This window comes from Rhinatrema bivittatum, chromosome 3, assembly GCF_901001135.1.
Source record: "Rhinatrema bivittatum chromosome 3, aRhiBiv1.1, whole genome shotgun sequence".
Lineage (NCBI taxonomy): Eukaryota > Metazoa > Chordata > Amphibia > Gymnophiona > Rhinatrematidae > Rhinatrema > Rhinatrema bivittatum.
The window spans coordinates 55,701,730-55,724,167 of NC_042617.1; the positions used below are offsets into that span (position 1 = coordinate 55,701,730).

The 22,438-nt window shown below is 45.6% G+C and overlaps 1 protein-coding gene and 1 long non-coding RNA gene across 2 annotated transcripts in view; one reads left to right on the plus strand and one right to left on the minus strand.

Moving 5' to 3' along the window:
* Positions 1–22,438, minus strand: part of LOC115086862 — a 65,188-nt gene that overhangs the window by 41,136 nt on the left and 1,614 nt on the right. The gene's annotated exons all lie outside the window — the stretch shown is intronic.
* KCNH1 (potassium voltage-gated channel subfamily H member 1) overlaps positions 3,971–22,438 on the plus strand; it is a 734,951-nt gene continuing 716,483 nt past the window's right edge. The window contains exon 1 of the mRNA XM_029593284.1: positions 3,971–4,843. Within this exon, the coding sequence (XP_029449144.1) occupies positions 4,765–4,843 (79 nt within the window). The 5' untranslated portion in view covers positions 3,971–4,764. The remainder of the gene's footprint in view (positions 4,844–22,438) is intronic.

Consider the following 22,438-nt stretch of genomic DNA (forward strand, 5'->3'; position numbering starts at 1 on the left):
GGAATCTTATGTTGTGCACACATTGGACAGGAGGCCACATAAGCTTGTATGTCCTTGCACATACCTGGCCACCAATAATGCTGCTGAAGCAGTGCCTGAGTCCGAGCTCGTCCAGGGTATCCAGCCAGCAGCGAGTCATGTCCCCAGGCCAACACTTTATTTCGTAATCTTTTGGGAACCACTGTCTTTCCGGGTGGTACTGTGAAGGTCGCAGCCAAGCTGATGCAGGCCGGGTCAATAATGTGTTGGATGGGTTCCTCCATATCTTCTGCAGAGAAGGATCGAGACAAGGCATCTGCCTTAATATTTTTGTTAGCAGGCCGGTACCGGAGTTCAAAATTAAAACGTGTGAAAAACAATGCCCCTCGAGCCTGACGGGGGTTCAAACGTTGGGCCTGTTGAAGGTATACCAAATTTTTATGGTCCGTGTAGACTGTGATACGGTGCTGGGCTCCCTCCAGCCACTGTCGCCACTCTTCAAAGGCAAGTTTGATGGCGAGAAGTTCTCTATCACCGATAGAGTAATTCCGCTCGGCAGACGAGAATTTCCGGGAGTAATAAGAGCAGGGATGAGATGTTCCCGAAGTGTCGTTCTGACTTAAAACGGCCCCTACTCCTTCCACAGAAGCATCTACTTCCACTACAAATGGGCGTCTAGGGTCCAGGTGCCACAAGCATGGTTTCTTGAGGAACGAATTCTTGAGCGCCCGAAATGCCTCCTCTGCCTCTGGAGGCCAAGCTTTTATATTAGCACCTTTGCGTGTAAGAGCTGTGAGAGGTGCTGCTAACTTGGAGAAATTTAAGATAAAGCTGCGGTAGTAGTTGGCAAAACCAAGGAAGCGTTGCAACGCCCATAGTCCGTTGGGTTGAGGCCATTCTTGTATACATTTTAATTTGGACGCGTCCATCTGAAAGCCTTGTTTCGAGATTATATACCCCAAGAATGGTAAGGATTCTTGTTCGAAGATGCATTTTTCGAGCTTGGCATAGAGATGATTTTCTCTTAAACGTTGTAATACTAAGATCACATGTTGTCGATGTACCTGTAAGTTCTGCGAGAAAATCAAGATATCATCAAGATAAACGACAACACATACATATAGCAGATCCCTGAATATCTCATTTATGAAATGTTGGAATACTGCTGGAGCGTTGGTTAACCCAAAGGGCATGACTAAATACTCATAATGTCCATCCCTGGTGTTGAATGCCGTCTTCCACTCATCCCCTTCTCGAATTCTGACAAGATTATACGCTCCTCGAAGGTCCAATTTTGAAAAAATCTGGGCTCCCTGTAAACGATCAAAGAGCTCTGCTATGAGTGGTAATGGATATCGGTCCTTTATAGTAATGGCATTAAGCCCACAGAAGTCTATGCATGGACGCAGAGTCCCATCTTTTTTTCCAACAAAAAAGAAACCAGCCCCAGCTGGAGATTTGGAGCGTCTGATGAAACCTTTCTGTAGATTGTCCTGAATATATTCCGACATGGCTCGGATCTCCAGAGTAGATAATGGATAAACCCTTCCTCGAGGCGGGGTGGTACCAGGAATCAAATTGATGCTGCAATCATACTTCAGATGTGGAGGCAAAATGTCCGCAGCTTTTTTGGAGAAAACGTCAGAAAACTGCTGATATGGTAATGGCAGACCCTCCAATCGAGAAGTGCAGATGAAACAACAAGATGAATTGGATCCGGAGGTACAAGTCCTCTGACAATTTGGTCCCCAGCTGATCAGTTTCAAGGAGGTCCAATCGAACTGTGGGTTGTGCTGCTGTAACCACGGAATGCCCAGGACTATGGGGTGAATGGCTCTCTGAATGACGTAGAAAGATATGCTTTCGGCATGGTTCGGAGAAATGGGGCATTCCATCGGAACGGTGTGATGAGTTATCCTCCCCGGCAGGGGATCTCCATGGATGGAGGAGATAATCAATGGCTTTGGACATAGGCGCGTGGGAATGTGTAATTGTTTGACCACATCTTGGAGCATAAAATTTCCACCTGCTCCGGAGTCTACTAAGGCTAGTGCGGAGAATCGATGTTCTTCAAATCCCAGGGAAACATGCAGAGTAAGTGGGGGAGCCGGGGAGGTGATGCCTAGGGTTACTCCCCCAATGGAACCTAGGCTTTGGAGTTTCCCGGACGTGTAGGACAACGGGCAATCAAATGACCCGCTTCTCCGCAGTAAAGGCAAAGTCCAGCTTTACGGCGTCTTAGTCTTTCTTCAGGAGAAAGTGGCCCCCGACCCAACTGCATGGGTTCTTCAGTAGCTCCTTCAAGTTTAGGAGCGGCTTGGGATGCTGGGACCGAGCGAGGAGAAGCGGCACCTGGTATGTGCTTCCTCGTACTAGATCCTTCCCGTGATCTCTCTTGTAGCCGCTGATCGATTCGGGTCACTAACTCTATGATAGCGTCCAAGGATTGCGGTAACTCTCGGGCTGCCATCTCGTCCTTTATTCTGGGTGACAGGCCTTCAAGAAATATGGATTGAAGACAGTTCTCCCAATGGAGCTCGGATGCCAGGGTCCTGAATTCAATGGTATAATCGGCCAACGGCCTCCCTCCTTGTTGAAGTTGTAGAAGTTTGGAGCCCGTGACTACTTGTCTCCCTGGGTCGTCGAACACGGCTTGGAATAATTCTAAGAATTCAGACAGATCTCATAGGACTGGATCAGCCCGTCGCCAGTACGGAGAAGCCCATGCAAGAGCCTTACCCTCCAATAAGGACAGGATATATGTGGTCTTGGTGAGATCATCTGGAAACAAGGAAGCTTGCAGATGGAAGTGCATACTGCACTGGTCGAGAAATCCTTGACAAGATTCAGAGTCTCCAGTGTAGCGTGGAGGAGTAGGTAGAGGAATCACAGTCCGGGTATTACTTTGTACAATTGGAGGTACGGGTGGCGGAACAGTCTGAGCTGCCACCATAGAGTCCATCCGGGCGTTAAGTCTTTCTAAAGAAGCTGCCATGGATTCCAAGATACGCTGTTGTTCCATGACCTTCTGGGCTAACCCTGGAATAGCCTGCCGGGCTGAGGCCTCTGCCGGATCCATGGCCTTAGTATTCTGTTAGGACCTGGAGCGTGGACCCTTGTTCTGAGGTAGAGTCGGTACTGCCTTCAAGGGGCGAACTCCTTGTCGGTCTCTACCGTCAGATGGCGAGGCCTGTTGCAGATGTAGATCGGCCTTCACCCTGGAAGCACATGGTCCCCCCAGGAGGAGCCCGTAGGGACACGACCGCTAGGACTTAGGTGACTCCCTGAAGATAGAAGATGGTCTCGATGCAGGCGCCTTCTGCAGGTCGTGGGTTCCAGACGGCTGGCGCCTCCAGCAGGTCGTAAGTTATCTCTGTAGAGAAGTTGAAGAAAATCCAGAAGTCGTCCAAGACTCGGAGTCCAACGAGCGGTCCGCAGCCAGTCCAAGGGTCAGAAACCAGAGCGTGGTCCAAAGCCAGTCCAAGGGTCGATATCCAGAGCGCGGTCCCAAGCCGGTCCAGGGGTCAGAGTCCAAAGCCCGATCCGAAGCCGGTCCAGGGGTCGAAGTCCAAAGCGTGGTCCAAAGCCAGTCCAGAGGTCGGGGTCCGAAAGAAGCAATCCAACGAGGAGGGCAGAGCAGAAGCGGGACGAAGAATCAGGATACCAGGAACAGAGCAAGACCTCAATACTAAGGCAAGGTCTGAGGAGCAGACCTTGCCTTTAAATACCAAATCCAAAGGAAGTGCTGCAGAAGGGAGCCACCACACTTCCTGTTGTGGCCCCTTTAAATGCTGTCTTCAGCCGCGCCCGCGGCCCTAGTGGAGTGGAGAAGGGGGCGGAGCCACGGCAGGAGTCAGAGGCCTGCAGCCAGCCGCACAGCGGCCCAGGCCGCGCGGAGAACGTCTTCTGAGGCTGGGATCGGGACAATAAATGAACGGGGGCGGGAGGAGCGGGGAAACACAGTAATTGTTCACACAGCAGCAAAAAAGCTAGCTCCGGCTCTAGTCCCAAGTATGCAACAACTAATTTCTATCTGCCCTTTCCTAGATTGCGCTGTTAATCCGCTTCCAGAGGCCCATCCCCTGCGGTAAACTGCAGAGAGAAGATGTCTCCACGAGGCACCTCTTAACTTTCCCCTTTCTCTTCACCTTGTTGCTACAGTCTTTACATCCAAAAACAGCCGCAGAAAACAAACTCAGGCCAAGAAACGCCCCAAATAATTTTCACACTTCCTTTCCCGTTCTGCGTACCAGAGCACTACAGTTTTATTTCTGTTTCATTATTGTTTATTTTAATTGGCAGGGGGGCTCTTTCCCTGATTTTCTTCCTGCTTCAGCGTGGGACTTTCAAAGTTTGGGAAGTTCTGCTCCAGAAGATGGTGCTCTTGAACAGGAACTAGGATGGGGATTAAAAAAAAAAAAAAAAAAAAAGCAAAAACAAAACCAACCCACAAACCAATCTCTGCTGGCTGCCGCACGCCTGGCCCAGGTTGGTCGAGCTCTTCCTGCAGGACAGCGGCGCGGAAGCGCGAGCCGAGCAGCGGCCTGAAGGGGGCGCTGCCCCGACACTTGCGCAAGGGGAGCGGGGGTGGGGGTTGCCTGGCGAGACTGCGAGAGCTGCAGCCCCTGCCACCCCTCGCCGCCGCCGCTGGTGCAGGAGCCGCTCGCTCCCCTGGGGACGGGGGAGAGACCATGAGGAGCTCGGCGCGGGCAGGAAGGCGAGCGGCAGCCCTCACCTTCCTCCCGCCACAGCCCTGACCCAGCCTGCGCTCTGGACTGCGGGAAAATGACGATGGCCGGGGGAAGACGAGGACTTGTCGCCCCGCAAAATACATTTTTGGAGAACATTGTCCGGCGATCGAATGGTAAGGAAACGGCAGCCCTTCTCGCATGTATTTTTTTTTTTTAATTTCATTTTACCTGTTAGAAGAAGGAAATATAGGTTTACATTTGTATGAAACAAAGCGTGTGAAATAGATAATCTATGCATCTGAATCCGTACGTTCATTTACATGCGGGTCTATTTGTAGATGAAGTCGCATGATGGGATATAACGGAATCCATGCTTTAAGTTCTGAAGAAGTCATCTTTATATAAAGATGATTATTTATATTAAAAGTAACTCGAAAAAGTAACGGGTACGTTTGCAGCAATGTGCCTTTCCGACTTTATTTTAAGGAAAAGTAAATACATCGGCTGTGTACGTGCAGTTTGAAAAACAAGATTGTTTAGGATGACGGCGGCATGAGCCCGCGTCTCCGTGAGATCTGAAATCGTTTCTGCATGGCCTGGAGCCCGTCAGCTGCCCAAGTCCTCATTCCCTGCCAAGATCTTCCCGGGCCCCTTTCCAAGTCGGGTGGATGGGCTCCATCCTTCCCTGCCGGGATGGCACCCCCACGGATCCCTGGTCCCTGTGCCGGCAGCCTGGCACTCTCCATCCCGCCCCCCTCCCCTCCCGCATGCGTCCGTCCCTGCCGGGACAGCAGCCGCATCTATCGAGGCACTGCAGCCTGCAGTCTTCCTCCCTCCAGGACAGGGGGGCTGCGTACACCGGGAGCTACTCCAGAAGCTTCAGTCCTCCCCTCCCGATTCCCTTGCGTCCCATCCCTGTATCCCTCATCCACTGCCTCTCCCGTCTAAACGGTCGGGCAACGGGGCTCATCTACTGCCGACTGCCTTCTTACCCCGGCCGATTTACCCCGGGATCTATTTCCCCCCCGTTCCACCCGATCCGAGTTCCTACTGCCTGGCAGATGAGGGCGATTTGGCCTCATTGTGTGGGAACCGACGTTTAGCAGCTTTGGCAGATGCTGGTAGAGTAGCTGAACAGCTAGAAGCATTTCAGGCAGGGTGAACGGAAACCAGTTTTCTTTTCAAACTATTTTTTTTTTTTTAATATAGTGAAGCTGAGATGCTATTAAATGTTTGTGACGCTTTAATATGCCTGCTAGTATTCTTCAAGCACATAAGGTGAAATCGCTGCTGTTCCTGGACAAGGTTGTGTGCAGAGATTGCCCTGCAGTTTTGTGTACACAATTGAACATCTGCATAAGAGACAGGAATTGTACATTTTAGATAGCTAAATATTTGTCATCAGTTTTATAATATTAATAATTCAAGCATGAATATGTGTATATTATATAGTCACATTAGGAGTTAAGTTTGGCTTGCTTTCACACCATCCTAGCCCAATATTAAAATTGATAGCCAAGTGCTATGAAAGCATTACATATGAGAGCAATACACTGGCTCGGTTCCCTAAAACAGAGGAATATCTTCACATTAGATATGAATACTGTAATGTAAGACCTGCCAAAGGAGAATGTTGTAGGTATTGGTATTAGTGGTGCCAGACAGAAGCTTTCTGGAGGTACATTGAAAAAGTGGCTGGAATAACGTATTGGTGCTTATGGATCATTATACATATCTTTGTTTTTTCTAAGAGCTAGCCCCAACAGTTTTTTTAAATCAAAGAGTTATTTTTTTTCCCATCTTATTTTTTGCAACTAGAAATAAATACCCAAACAATTCATTTCATAATGATAATCTTGAGGGTCTCAGCATTTCCTCATCTGAACTCCTTCAGAATCTGATGGACACCATCCTGGGTGGTATTAAAAGAAGCAAGTATTTCAGACCAGTACCCTTGACTGTCTCTTCATGATACCTTTCTCACTCAGCTGTGACAGGGATAGGCAATTGCTGTCCTCTAGCTTTACAAACATGTCTGATTTTTCAGGATATTTATACTGAATATACATCAGGTAAATTGGCATACATTTACGCGAAGGCCCAGCTAATTTGCATATTTTGATTCTCCTGAAACCCAGATCTGTTTGCAGATTTATAAAGTTCTGGAGTTGCCTGCCCCTGTATGTAAAAAGTCGTCTTCTTGATGCAAGGTTATGTACAAATTAGTTCATGGGCATTTCGAGGCAGCAACTTGACTTATGAGACTCTCCTCTTTGTACATTAGTCAAGGCTTCGCTTGTATACAAGGAGGTGGAACTGTGCAGGGGGGCCTGGGCGGCAGGGGGGATGGGACCAAGGCCAGGTGTGAACTACAAGGGGGGAGTGAGGCTATGATCGGATGCCAACGGTCTCTCTCCCCCCCACACACTCATGTGAACACACTCTTCCTCCTCCTCAGGCCAGCGATCCTCCATCCCCAGCCCTAAGCAGTGCTTGACCCCCCCCCCCCAGTGCTCAATGGTGGGCAAAGGGCAGCTGGGGATGGAGGATCACTGGGGTATGGAGGAGGAGAGTAGAGAAAATAAGGCCCTTTCTCTCTGTCCTCCTCTTCCTCTCTGCCCCGGCGATCCTGGTCCTTCCTTTCTCAACCCCACATGATTCCCCCCACGTTGATCCTAGAGCCCCCCAAGTCTCACCACCCAATCCCCCCTTGTGGTCCTAGAGACCGCCCCCTCCTTGTCAAATTACAACTCTCCTCCTCTTTCTCCAGATCCAGTGAGGCACAGGCTTCCTCTCTGAGCTGGAATCAGCGGAGGGAGAGGGCAGACTGGCGGGCACTGTCCGTTCCCCTCAGTCTCCTTGGCCTAGGGGTGGGGGGCGGCAGCTGGAATTCACAAGTGTGGCCTTCTCTTTGCCTGCTTGGAGAGGGGGGGGGGGGAGGGTAGGGGGAGAAAGGCACCGTGTGCCTAAATCCTTTTCTCAGAGCATCTCTCCCTCTTCTCAAAGCTGCTGGAGCAACAGAAGATGAAGAAAAATCAGCATGGAGCCTTCGGCCTCTGCTGCTGACCGACTCTCTGGTGCTCCGCCTCTCTCTCCTCCCGCATGGGCTTCCTGTCAGCAGGGAAGCCCGTGTGAAGGGTGGGGCGCCACAGGGTCCATCGGCGTAGGAAGGCTACTGCAGGCCCCGGGCTGATTTTTCTCCCTCTTCCGTCCCTGAACCAGAGGGAAACCACAGCGCGACAGAAGATTTGGATTTAGGCTCAGGCATCATCTGGACCTTGGAAAGCAGTGCAGCAGTAGGATTCACTTGAACCTGGTAGGACGACACTTAGAGAGAGGATAATTTAACTGGGGGGGGGGGGGGGGGGAGATGTGGCTGGGGATGCTGCGTACAGAAAGCTTTGTTGGTGGTGGTCTGCAGGAGGGGGATACTTTTGTTGGCCCGGGAGGGGAGAGGGAGACACTGGTGCTGGCTGGGAGGTGGGGAACAGAGAGAGAGGGACACTGAAAGTGGGAGGGAGGGAGGAACAGAGAGGGAGATGGTAGTGATGACCTTATGGAGTGGGGTCTGAGAAGGATGGTGGTGTCCTGGGCAGAGGGACAGGGGGGAATGTTGAGGGGGGGGGGGGGAAGGATGGAGAAGATACTGGTGCTGGCTAGGGAGGGTGGGAACAGAGAGTGGGCACTAGAAAGGGGGAGGAAGCGAGAAGGGGATGAGGGTGGTAGCCCGGAGGGGAAGGGGGGGACAGAGAGTAGGGAGGGGTGGAGAGGGAGATGCTGGGGGGGGGGGGGGAGGGACAGAGAGGGGTGCACACTTCCAGCTTGTGGTGTCGTGTATTGCTCACAGGGTGAGGGCACACTTTTTCACTTGGCCATAGGTGCCTGGCTACGGCTCTTTTCCTAGTGTGGTTACCAGTGATAGAGATGGCAGGGCCTGGAAAAGCGTGCAATAAGCAGCAGCAGAGCTGGGGAAGCGAACGCACCCAGTAGCGGGGCTGACAGACATTCACTCCCTGTCTCTCTGACCTGGTGTGTTCTCCCTTACGCTCTCCTCAGTCGTACGGTGGACTCATGCAGAAATCGAAGTCATGTTATTTCCCACCTCCCTCCAGGGGTAGGGGGCCAGAAATAATCTGCACCTGTTGGCGCCTCTGCTCCTTTTCTGTGAGGGTGCCAGAATAGGCCCTCTAGTCGATGCACCCCAATTCCGATATTGTACATGACTTGATATTGTTTAGTTCCGAGTTACCGCTGCCTCTGGGTCCTCTTCTTCCCAGTTCGAGTACCCCTGTTTTATTGTAACTTTTCGCTATCTTTGTTTATGTTAACGTTATTTCCCCCTTGTTCCTTGTAAACCGATATGATGTGATCTGTATCATGAATGTCGGTATAAAAAAGCACTAAATAAATAAATAAATAAATAAATAAAATAGATTTTCATCACTGGCTCTGCCCTGCACCCTTCATGCCTGGTAAAAAGGTGGCAGAACGCCAGTCCGTGTGGTTCGGCCTGAAATTAAGCACCGGGTTAGCGACACAAAAAAGGGGTTGAACTAGTGCAAGTCGGTAACTTGTGAAAGTAGTTGCAATCATCAAGGTCAGGGTTGAAGTCTTGAGGAGTGGTGCTAGGGCTCACAGGTTTCAAATGTCTGCTAATTAGTGCTGGTTTTTTTGCTCAGTAGTGTTTTGTTTTTTTTTCAGGATCCCTCCTTCCCCCTCCTGTTCCCTGCAGAACAGTGGGGGGGGAGGGGTTAAGAGCAAGAGGAACAGAGGGGGCTAGGTTAGGGAGCAGAGTGACTGTGCTGCGTCTGCTCCGGGCTCATGCCCTCTTCTCCTCTTCCCTGCAGGCTGCCGGAGGGGAAGGGCTGGAGCAGGACGCCCTGTTGCTCTACCTCCTGAGTCTGAAAAGAAGTGGTGGATTCGGGACCGTACGATTCCCCCAGAAATTAAGCCCTGGCGTTTGTAGATTAGGTACTGTCAGGCGCACTACTAGTGAGGAAGGACCTAAAGATAACCATATTTATATATTACGGAAGAATAGCTCCTTTCTCTATATAGACCGCAGCTAAATTAAAACATTTATACAGGTATTATACCATCTGCATGACGTGTAATTGTTTTGGAAGAGAAAAATCTAAAGAAAGCAGTGATGATGACAGTTCATTATTACTAAATTGTCTGCATAAATATTTGTGTTACTTAAAAAAAACAATATTTACTAATGCCTTGATTCTTCTACAGTGTAGCAACAGTTGTGATTTTAATTTACATTTACATGAAAAATAGACTTTTTAAAATTTATATTTGGCATCTCTTGCATGACTTTTGTATTAACAAATGCAGTAGTTTTGCTAAATTTTAAACCTTCATCATTGGGCTATCTTACACCTCTGCATTGATGATAAATAGACTTCCCACACAGTAATTCATGATGTGTTGCACTAGGACAGTACAAAATTCAGTGCTGTAAAGCCATGCTTCTTGTTATTGCATATTGTACTCTGCTATAGGGCAAGGAAAGTAACCTTTTTGTAGAAAGTTTGGACAGCCATTCTAAACCTTGACTTGACCACACAAAAAGTATTAAAGTAAGTGAGTGACTAGATTGAGTGACTAACTAGAGTACACAAAGAAACAGCACAATCAGTTGTGAGAAGCTGCAATTAGAGGGGTCTAATATATCCCTGGTGTCATAGTTTATTTCCCCCCATCCGTAGTGCCAAAATATCACAACAGCACAGCAATCCTTGTCGTTTCCCTCGTGCAAGCCTTCACAACACTTGTTCAAACAAATTACTGTTTATGGGGATGATAGAAGACCTATGCAATGAACCTCAGTAATTGGGTAATGCATGCTCTGACTAATTTTTCCTTCACAAATTTCAGTTGCTGGTACTTTGTAGCCTAAGGTACTGCAATTTTCAGAGCCTGACTATATTGCAGCTGATTTCATAAGTTTTTAACCATGTCACACAAACACGGTAGTAGATCTGCTTTATTTTTTTTTAACGTGAATATAATTTTATTATCTATTGCCAGCAGGCTTTATGGATGAATGATTCTGTTTGGACTATTAGCACATTTAAACCGAAATTCCATAAATGCAGTCTTTATTTATTTTATTTTTTTCTTGTTCGCCTTTTAATTCTCTGCTATGTTACACTGCCCAGGGAGCATGCGGTGTGTGTGTGTGTGTGTGTGTGTGACTCGGGGGACTCTCGCTGTCCTAGGAGCCGGAGGGGGTGTGTGTCTCTCTTCTGAAGCTTGACCTTCGTGCCTCTGAGAGGCCAATGAGCGGCAGAGCGGTCCTCTGCCTTCCTTCGGCTTCTGCGTGCCACTTCTGTAGTGCGCTCCTGCTCAGGCTCCGAGCTCGTATGTCTCATGCCGCAGGGCGTAGCACGCAGACCTGCAAGGGCCAGGCTTCTGATAGGTGAATTGGGTGGTCGCCCAAGGGACCAAAATTTTCGGGGAGCAATACCAAATACCTGATCAGGAAGGGTGGGGGGAGAGAGAGAGGGTGCTGGGCAAAGAGATTGGGGTGTTGCTGATGTACTGAGCAGAGGGTGAAGGGGAGAAAGTTGAGGATGCCTGGGAGGGATAGAAGAAGAGAGAGGCAAAATGCTGGGGGCTGTGGGCAGAGGGAGGGGGATGCACGGCTTGGCAGGGAATGAAAAGAGGGTGAGAAATGGATGCTGGGGTGGGGGTGGGGGTTGGGCTAGAGAAGGGGGTGCCGTGCCAGAGCTGCTGCCAATAGGCAGATGTGTAACGGGGAGGGCACAAGACTGAATGCTGGCCCCAGGGGTGCCTAATACCCCGAAGACCCGAGCCTTGGGGGCCAGCCCATTATTTGTGATCTTTTGAAGGCCTAGCAGCGTTTATATGAAGAAAGTAGAAATCTGTTAATACTGTAACTCCCATTGAGATAAGTAGCTCGATGTGGCATTCACCCAGGCAGAACACTTTGATGAATTAGGGATCCTCGGCTTTTGTGTTACCAAAGAAAGACAAATCAGATATCAGGAACGTCTTTCAGGTACAAATTTCTAAACATTTTATTCAGCTTCTTTAGTTTTGCAAAATCTTTGTTTTGTAGAATTTTGTTAATTAATTCATCCCCGTGGATTAGCTGTAAACTTGACTGCACAGACATGCTGATCATAGTAAATTCAAATAAAAGCAGCTGAGAGCTTTGAAAGTTTTCTTTATGTATTCTAGTACATGTAGAGAAAACAATATCCAGCTAAGTATGAGGTCTTGGAGGTTTTTTTTTAGTTTTTGTTCTATATACTGAAAACCACTTGTCTAAATTACACACACACACACTCACACCATTTATTGCTTACACTTCTAGAATTTTAATCCATAGGGTATCTAATATAATTCTTTAAAATAAAACTACAACATGCAAAAATATATTGGGAATGTAGTAATGCAGGGTTTAAAATTCCCAAGTGACACAGGGGCTAGTTACATGGTTAGTGAGGAGGATAGAGAGCAGTGGGGGTGGTATACAGAAGGGAGATTGAGAGATAGGGAGGCATACAAAGGGAAGATGGAAGGCTACAAGTGATGGCAGGGGCGGTTCTCTAATGTGGCAGGGTGACCTAGCCGCCTCAAGCGGCAAGATTTTGAGGCAGCAAAAGCACCCACTGAAACCTTCCTGCCACGGCCGCCTTACCCTTCATTCAGGCCAACACTAGCACCAGCAGGAAAATCCTCAGTGCTGTCGGTGTGGGGCAGTGACATACTGGTGGGGTTTCCATTTCCTGCCAGCAAAAGGAAGGTCCCGCGGTGGCACTGAACTGTGGCTTGTTGGCAGGGTTCCCACTTCCTGCCAGCAAAAGGATAATCCAGTGGCCGTAGAAGAGGCCCTGTGTGGTACCGTTAGCGTTTCCCCCACAGGTAGCAGCAGAAAAGGGCCTGCAGTGCTGCCAGAGAAAAGATCGAAAATGTGTGTGTGAAAGAGATTGGCTCTGTGAAAGTGAGTGCCTGAGTGTGAGAGAGACTTTGTGAGTGATTATGAGTGTATGTGTGTTTATATGAGAGGGTGTGTGTGTGTATTTGTATGAGAGGATAGGGTAGATTGGGGTATATATATGAGTGGGTAGGTGGGTGTGGGTATAGGAGGGTGGGTGTGGGAGTGTGACTTTATGAGAGGGTGTGTGTGTGTGTATATGAGAGGGTGGGTGGGCGAGTACATGAGTGTGTGTGTATATGAGTGTATGTGTGTGTGTATGTATGAATGGGTGGGTTGAGGTGTGCAAGTATGAGTGGGTGGGTGGTTGTATGAGGGGTGAGTGGGTATGTGTATATGTGTGTATGAGTGGGAGGGTGTATAAGTGGGAGGGTGTATGAGAAGGTGTGTGTATGATAGGTTTGTGTGGGTATGTGTGTGTATGACAGGGAGGGTGTGTGTGTGTGTGTATATGAGAGGGTGGGTGGGCGAGTACATGAGTGTGTGTGTATATGAGTGTATGTGTGTGTGTATGTATGAATGGGTGGGTTGAGGTGTGCAAGTATGAGTGGGTGGGTGGTTGAATGAGAGGGGTGAGTGGGTATGTGTATATGTGTGTATGAGTGGGAGGGTGTATGAGAAGGTGTGTGTATGAGAGGCTTGTGTGTGTATGTGCGTGTGTATGAGAGGGAGGGTGTGTAGGTGGGTTTGTGTATGAGAAGGGGGGTGCCAGTGTGTGTATGTGTAAGAGTGCTTGTATATATTGTATGTGTGTGGAGAGGTTAAAGTTTGTGTGTCCTCCTCCAATCTACAACAAACTCAGGATGACTGGAAACCTAAAATTCTTAGATATGGACAGTGGGAGATTTATTTATTTAACTATTTATTTTGTATTTAAATGTTTTATATACCGTCATTCCATGTGAGAATCACTAGTTCATAACGGTTTACAGGTAAAACATAAATAAAATGAGTGTTACAAGGTGGATAGACATTAATAGAAACGGAAGTAATACAATGGTAGATTTCTAACGTAAAAATAGAGCAGGGTTAAAGAGTTAGCGGGAGGAGGGATATTGTTCAAGAATTAATAATGTTATCTGAATCATGGAGAACTGGGTGTTTCAGTCAGATAGAAGGCATTTTTGAATAGCCAAGTTTTTATCCTTGTTAGTTTTAATTATTGGAATTCTTTCTATTGGTATGTTTAATGTTTTATATTTCTTGATTGGCTTCTTGTGATTTCCAGCTCACTTTTTGTCTGCATGTTTCAATTTACAATTTACAGTTTCAATTTCAATTTACAGTTACCTACTGTTGAAGTTGATTGTTTACATTACTATTAACTGTTTTATGTAAAACCTGTTGCTAGTTTTTGTTCACTTACTGTATAACCAGTTACTTGTAAAGCCTTGTGCTAAGTTATTGTTTACTGTAAACCGAGGTGATGTAGACCTTTACGTACCGCGGTATATAAAAATCTCCAAATAAATAAATAAATAAATAAATTTATATTTTATGGTCTCTTTTTCTGTATTTGGTGAGAGTCTATTTGTGTTCTGCATGTGTGACAGAGGTTAGGTATTCTGCTGGTGTGTAGTTTCTGTGAAGAGATTTAAAACAATCTGACTTGTTCTGTTTTCCTAATAGAAGGTGTATTAGTGGTTAGGGCCTGGCGTAATATTTGCAGTATTGCTTTTTCATAGGTAGAGTTGTTACTGTTTGAGGGCTGTCAGTTATGGTATGAAAGGCTTACTATATTGGAACTGGATTTCAGTTTATTCCTGGCTTTCTGTGGGCCAAGTCCACACCCAGTGCGCTTTACCGTAGGCCTAATACCATATTTTGTACTGTTATTATTAAGGTAATTGTTTTCTTATTGAATGCGTGTTGTAAAACTCCAGTGTATACCCTGTGTTTTATATTATATTATGTAAACCGTTGTGATGTATTTCGAATGATGGTATACAAAACTTTTTAAATAAAGAAATAAAATACATCTAATACCCTTGCATTGCCCTAGGTGAGTGTGCCACGCACACAGACTCCCATCATTCAATGACCTCTCACGTCCCCAGAGGGCAGATCCCGCGGAAGGGTGGGAGGCACGTGATAGGGAACGGAGGAGTAGCCTAGAGGTTAGAGCAGCAGGCTATGAACGAGGGAAGCCAGGGTTCAAATCCTACTGCCACTCCTTGTGACCTTGAGCAGGTCACTTCACCTTCTGTTGCCTCAGGTACAAACTTAGATTGTGAGCCCTCTAGGGGACAGGGAAATGCTTGCAGGAGCTGAATGAAATCTGCCTTGAAATGACTGAAAGGCGTAATATAAATAAAATAGGGTTCCCAGGAGCGTGGCAGGGTTGCCAGCTTCCTAGAAAGAGTGTCAGTAATAATATATCTGCCATTCCTTTGGGACCCCCCGACTCCTGCTTCCCTTCCCCAGCATTATAAATCACCAAAAGGTCCAGGCTCCCAGGGTGTCCTACCCCCTGCCCTGGGTGATGGCTACAGAGGCAAGATAGATACAAAGAAGAGATGGAAGACTATTGGGATGAATTATAGAGGGGAGATACAGGACTGTGGAGAGAGATATGTAGAGGGGAGCTGGAAGAGTGGTATGGAGGGGTTAGGGAGGTGTGGTGGAGACACAGTTGAGAACCTACAGGGGAATAATCATAAAGTTGATGCAACTGCCTTAAATATCAGGCCAGTAAATGAGCAAATGTCATCATTTGGCGAATACAACTTTTTGATCAATAGGAGAAATGTGATCTTCAGGCTAGAGGTGTGCTATGCATGTTCAACTCCTATAACTTTGACTTTCCAATGAGGAGAACGGATGGTTAGGTATAGGGCGAGTGACATAGAGCTCTCTAATGATTGACATCATTAACGGCTTTTTGTTGGTCAACAGTTATTCTCCTCAGGCTAATGACAAAATGGCAAAGTCAAATTTTAGGTGCAGTTTGACTACCATAACAATGTCTAGCATATTTAACATTTAAAATGCCAGTTGTTTACTAAGGTACCGTACAGAAAAATAACTGCAGAGAATTCCCTTAAGAGATTAGGATCTAAGGCCTGGTGAATCATGATTTTTTTTCCTTCAATAAACAGATTAAATTATCTGTGATACATGGGTAGCATCATCTAATGGCACTGAATGGACTCATCTCTCCTAGCTAGTACAGCTGTGAGTTCTACTGAGCATGTGCAGGAGTTCCTATGCAGGTGTTGCCTCGAGAGTCTCCTTAGTCTATTTTTGTTTCCCCCCAGCATTTTTTCTCATATTTCATTTAATTAGTTTTTTCTCTTAAGTTTTTTGTTGCCTCGCTGCATCAGCAGCTCTCCCAACAGCACTCTTCAGTGCTACCAAAAAAAAAAAAGGAGAAATTAAAAGTTCTACATACCAAGAGGACAGATGTTTTTGGAACAGTTTTCCCTTCCTTTCTTCTCCAACATATTAGGAAAAAAGAAGACTATGGTCAGTGAGTTCAAGAACTGTGTCTATGACCAGGTTATGTCCAAATGAGATAGTCACAAACTTTTGCCACTGTTTGGGGCCCAACCATGATCATGCAAACTGCCAGGTCTACGGTTGGATGTCCTTATGGTCTCAGGAATCTAGAGCGGTGAAATTAGAAGGCTTTTGTCAGTCACATATTAGCCACAGCAAACTGACAACCCGAAGTGCAGATTCCTTTGCCTCGCAGGGTAGGAAGTTGAATCATAGCTCCTCAAAGACTCCCCCCATTGATGCAAACAGTAGCCGCAGGGTCAAGTGAAAATGGCTGCATACATCGAAATCAAAGGGGTCATTCGGCAGAGCCTCCCCATGTGCCAAAGGAACATAAGCATCGAGATGCATTGGCACTATAAATGTTTGGAGCATCTGCACCAGTGGTGCAGAAGTCCTACTCCTCTGTACATGGTACATCGAAGCAGCAAAGTGCATCAATGTACTCCATGCCCAATGCACCCACACAAAAGCATTGCATCCATTCCACTCGACAATCGATCCACCAAAGAATCAAAGATACCAACTGATGCATTCTACACCTCTTCAACCAATACACCCAGTGCAGGAAGGGTTTACATTTCACCCACAATGTGCATCATCAACATATTCTGCTTCCTCCTCTCATAGCTTCAAACGTTACAAATCTGGAAAGCATTCCATCTATGCTCCAATCTTACTAGTGCATTTGTCCAAATGAATCCATACATTCTACATCTACAGGACTTTTGGAGTCTCAAATTCTGCATACTGCTTTGCCCACTAAGCTTTATACTGTGGAAAGCAGATCTGTGATATCCACAAATTCACTTTATCTGATTCCTCCCATTACGAGAACACTTCTGGTCTCACAGCTACTGGTGCAAGGCTTGTGTTGGGAGATACTAGATTCAGTCTGCTTGATTATTTCTCTTTCTTCCAATAGACCTCCAGTTGTGAAACAGGAGCCAATTCTGATATCAGAAGAGGATGTCCCTCCTCCTACACCAGCTCAGAAGATCCAGCAGCCTATTGAGCAATTGTTGGAAGTAGGAGCTTTTTTGTATCCCTCACTGCAGAATCTGCTGGATTGTTTCCACTATTACTTTCTTCTTTTCCTCCTGTGCTGTCCTAAACTATGATCTCCACATTGCTGCAAGTATATGCTTCCTTGGAACCTTCACTCCACAGTTCCTCAGTTTTGGTTGCAGAGGAGTCTTTTCATTCATAAGTTATATGTCCACCCTTGCCTTCACCAAGACATTAAGTGGAACCACCTGTATCAGCACATTCATCTTCACGGTTTTGGCCAAGCATACCAGACCCAGTGTATTTAGCTGGGAGTTCAACAGGGATCCCTTCTGATCAGCTTATAGATACACTAGATCCCATTTCTCCTCCAGAAGATTTTTCTTATTCTAAATTTATTGAAAAATTGGGCAAAACCCTCAATATCAATGTATGAAAGGACAAAGATTCTCGTGCTGAAGTAATAGGACTTCTACAAATTATGGACATTATATCAGACCCAGTAGCTCTTCTGATACTTGCCATCTAGGATACTGTACAGATGAAAATATGGGAAGCACCCATATCTGGCAATATGGCAGCCAGATAGCTAGACCTCAAATACAGGTTGTAGATGTTTTCTAGTAACAGAATTTTGCTGCTTCCACGCCAGTTAGTGGTCATGAAGCTGGTGTTTAAGAAAGCAAAGAAAATGAGACTTCATTCAAACTCTCCTCCAGGAAAGGACCACAGACTCCTTGATAATTTCAGAAAGAAGGTATTTCAAGGCTCCATGTTAACCACCTACATAACTCATTACCAGTTTCACATGGTCCATTATATTTATGATTGCATACAAAAACTGAAAAAACATTCATACACTGGCGAACCCTTCTCCCCGCAGTCTTTACTAGATGTGGAAGAGGCTATTACATTCTGTTTACATTCTGTTTATGAGTCTTTTAGTTCTGTTGCAAGTACATCAGCAGCCTTCATAGGAGCAAGACACATGGCATGGCTTCAGGCCAGCAGCAACAGGGAGGATGTCCATAAGAAGCTAGCAGACCTTCCTTGCTTGGGGCCAACCTTTTGGGGAGAAGTTTCGAGAAACAGTTTCTCAAATAAAAAGAGAGGAATGTGGTGGTTCAATCTTTGGCCACTGTGCTAGATCTGTAGTCTCTTCTCCTTCAAGATCTATTTATTTAAAATTACTTTTAGGTTGCCAATCACAGCACTAGCCATTCTAGGCTGGTTACAGAATGTATAAATATTATTCATAAAAATCAAACATCAAATCTGTCTTAACACATAAAAAAATAAACAAACAGCAATATATCAGAAACATCTTCATTGTTCTTTCCACCAGTATTTTCTACCACCATTACAGGCACAAAGACAAAAGCATCAACAGCTTTTGGCTGGATCTTGCCAGAGAGAATGTAGGCAGCTGAAGACATCTCAACAGACCCATCCAAAATCTGGGCCCAGTTTTTGATCCTGACTGTCCAGGAGAACCCAGTGTAGAGCAGAATTAAATCCCTTCTGGGAGTATGGTACCAAAACATGAAATTCAAGTGGATTTTTTAAATTGTACAATATGGATACAGTTTATATTTTTTTCAGCTCTCTTTCCTCCCGTATCTCAGAACTCTCCTTTCAGATCAAACACAGTTACCTAAGCTTCAAATAGAGGTACAAGCTCTTCTTTAGCACCTTGCCATAGAGCAGATCACAGCCTCACAAATGGAGCAGGGCTTCTATTCTCACTACTTCCTAATTCCCAAGAAGTTGGGAGATTTGAGACCCATCCTAGATCTGAGACACCTGAACAGCTACATGCACTGGGAGAAGGTCACAATAAATTCCCTTAGCACCATCATCCCTTTTGTTCAGAAGAGAGACTTGATCTGCTCACTGGATCTTAAGGATGCATAAATGTGCAGATCACTATCCATCTTTTGTTTTGGCGCTATCTTCTCTTCAAGGAGTATTCTACTGGCTACCAGTACAAGGAACTCTTGTTTGGCCTACCAGTTGCTCCTAGGGTCTTCACCAAGTGCTAGCAGTGATAGTGGTCTACTTAAGACGTCAGGGAATCCATGTGTTCTCATATATGGACAACTGGTTAATAACAGCATTCTCTCAAGAGAAAGTATTATTATAGTTCTTGCATATGATGATCTGGCTTCTACAAATCCTTGGATTTTTAATTAACTTCAAAATGTCCATTTTGATTCCAACACAACAAATCCAATTCATTTGATCATGGATTTATTCCTTGCAAGAGAGAGTATGCCTGTTTTCTAACAGAGCACAAATTCTGCGAGTCCTGGTTAGAAACCCTCTGCCAGTTCGCACCTCTTTAACTTGCAAAATTTTGGACATCCTCAGCCATATTGTGACAGCAGTACACATTCTCCCTCTGATCCAACTGCACATCCATTGTCTACAGTGGGACTTATGCGATCAATGGAACCAGCTCACTCAACCATTGAATACAATAGTTCGCATCTCTCCACAGATTAAATAGGAGCTCTGCTTGTGGCTGCTTTCCCATGTCCTTCAGGGTGGAGCCCCCCTTCGATCTATTCCTTATCAAGTCACCTCGGTGATGGATGTTTTCACCAAGCAATGGGGGTACATACCCAATTCTGTTGGATGCAGGGCACCTGGACTCTCTAAGAGTATCTTCTTAAGATCAACCTTCTCAATCAAGAATGCACTTCAGGTGTTCACACATCTCCCACAAGGTAAAAAAGATCTTGCTTCAAACTGAAACCACGTCATCATGTTTAATGTAAAAAAGCAGAGCAGCATGGGCTCCTGACTGCTCTGTCAGGAGATGCTGCAAATCTGGCAGTGGGCAATTGACCATCAAGCGACACTTCAAGCCACATATCTATCTAGAATATCCAATATGTTGGTGGACCACCTCAGCAGAGTATTTCGACCTGACAAATAGTCTCTCAGGCAATCCACAGACAACAAACTCTTCGAATTGTAGGGTTGTCCATCGATCAATCCTTTTGCGACTGAGCAAAACTGGAAACTCAACAAATTTTGCTTCATTCTTCCAAGCGATCTCAGATTAGCTCAAGTGATTGGTGTATGTTTTTCCACCACTACTTCTTATTACATAGACAATGCAGAAACTCCTTCGCAACCACAGCTACATGATTCTCATAGCTCCAGCATGGCCCAGTCAAGTCTGATATGTATATCTCATTTGACTTTCGCTACAATCCACCTCAGTTCCGATTTTCATCTGCTCACTCAAAAAGAGAGCAGTAATCTTCATGTAAATCTTCCATCCCTCAATCTCACAGGTTGGATGTTGAGCTCATGATAATTGTCAACCTCTCACTACTCAAATCGATTTGAAGATATCTTTCTTTCAACCTGTATAGCTGTCATCAGGCACAACTATTCCTTTAGACGGAACAATTATTTCACTTGGTGTGCTCAGAACAGCTTTGACCCATTCTGCTGTGAACTCAATTACCTCCTGTCCTACTTATGGATTCTTATTGGATTCTGGACTGGCTACCTCTTCAGTAAGAGTGTACTTCAGTGCCATAGTGTTATCATAAATCTATAGATGATAGGCCCATCTCACAATATCCTCTCATAGCGAAATTCAAGAAGAGATTGTGGCATTGAAAGCCTCTGGTATGTAAATCACTAGTGCCTTGGGATTTGAGTATATTCTTTGCCCAGTTGATGAAGCTGTCCTTTAAATTATTAGACATGGTGTCACTAAAGTACCTCATATGGAAAGTAGTCTTTCTGATTGTTGTAACATCAGTATGCAGAGTAGGTGAGCTACAAGCTCTAGTACACTACCCACCTTACATGCAATTTTTCCACAATAAATTGATCCTTCATATGCATCCAAAATTCCTATCTAAATTGGTCTCTGCTTTCCACATTAATCAGCCCATTGCACTGCCAACTTTCTTCCCGCGACCACATGCTCATGACGATGAAAAAGCTTGGATTGTAAAAGAACTCTGACCTACTATAAGAGAAGAACTCAACCAAATAAACAAACATCTTAGCTTTTTGTGTCATTTGACCCTAATAGACTAGGAACAGCAGTGTCTAAGCATATTTTGTCCAGCTGAATAGCAGAATGCCTTCAACATTGCTATGCATCAGCAGGACTAGATTTTGCCAATTCAATAAACGCTCATCAAGTCAGAGCTATGGCCTCTTTCATTAACCACATGCAAGAAGTTCCTCTAGAAGATATCTGCAAAGCTGCCATTTGGTCATCTGTACATACCCTTATGTCCAATTATTGTTTAGACAATTTATCAAATACTGACAGAACTTTTGGACAGGCAGTACTGCATAATGTACTCTCACAGTAGTTTACTCTGCATGGGTGGAGGTTGGGTTGCTTTTCAGTAATGCTCTGCTGCAACCATCAGCTTGGGACTCCCCACATATCATGGCTAATTCAGTCTGCTTATTGACTGAAAAAGCAAGTTTGCATAACGTGAACATTGTTTTCCAGAGATAGCAGGATCAATTAGCCATGAAATACCTGCCCTCCTACTTGGAGAACCAACTACATAGCTAATTAGCTCTGAAACAGACTGAGGAGGCTCTCGATTAAACACCCACGAGGGAACTTTTGCACATGCTCAGTACAGCTCAAAATTCTACTAGTTCGTTCGGTGCTGTTGGATGACATCACTCACATATCTTGGCTAATTCATCCTGTTATCTATGGAAAACACCATTTACAGTAAGCAAACTTGCTTTTCCTATAGGCAAGTAATGGAGAAAAATCCTTGTTACATCTCAGAACCTGGTGCAGAGAGATATGTTAGGTCTACAAAGCATCTTACACCAATGAAAGCATCATTTCAGTCAGACTGGTCAGCTTGTTGCCTCGTGATCCTGAGTAACAACTCATGCGATTAGTACAAGCTAACTTGTGTGGCTTGGACCAGATCCCTGGTCCAAGCCACACAGAGAGAGTGTCAAAGCTGGCTTTGAAACCTGAGAGCACCAGAAGAACTCCTAATTCCCAGTCTCTTTACAGAAGACCTTTCTGTTCATTTTCCAGCCTTCAAATGAACTAAGTGTCTCATGTTTACAGAAACTTATGTGCAGTGCTAAAAATAGGAATGTTTCTAAAATACCTATTCAATTAAACATAAAACTGGAAATTTTTACACCTCTGGTTAAGAGATAAAATGACTTTAGAGCAGAGGCGTAGATGATTTGTGGTGTGACGAGGATAAAATTGAAGAACATTACTAGGGCATCCTCTTCTCCCTCTTGAACCAAGCCCCTG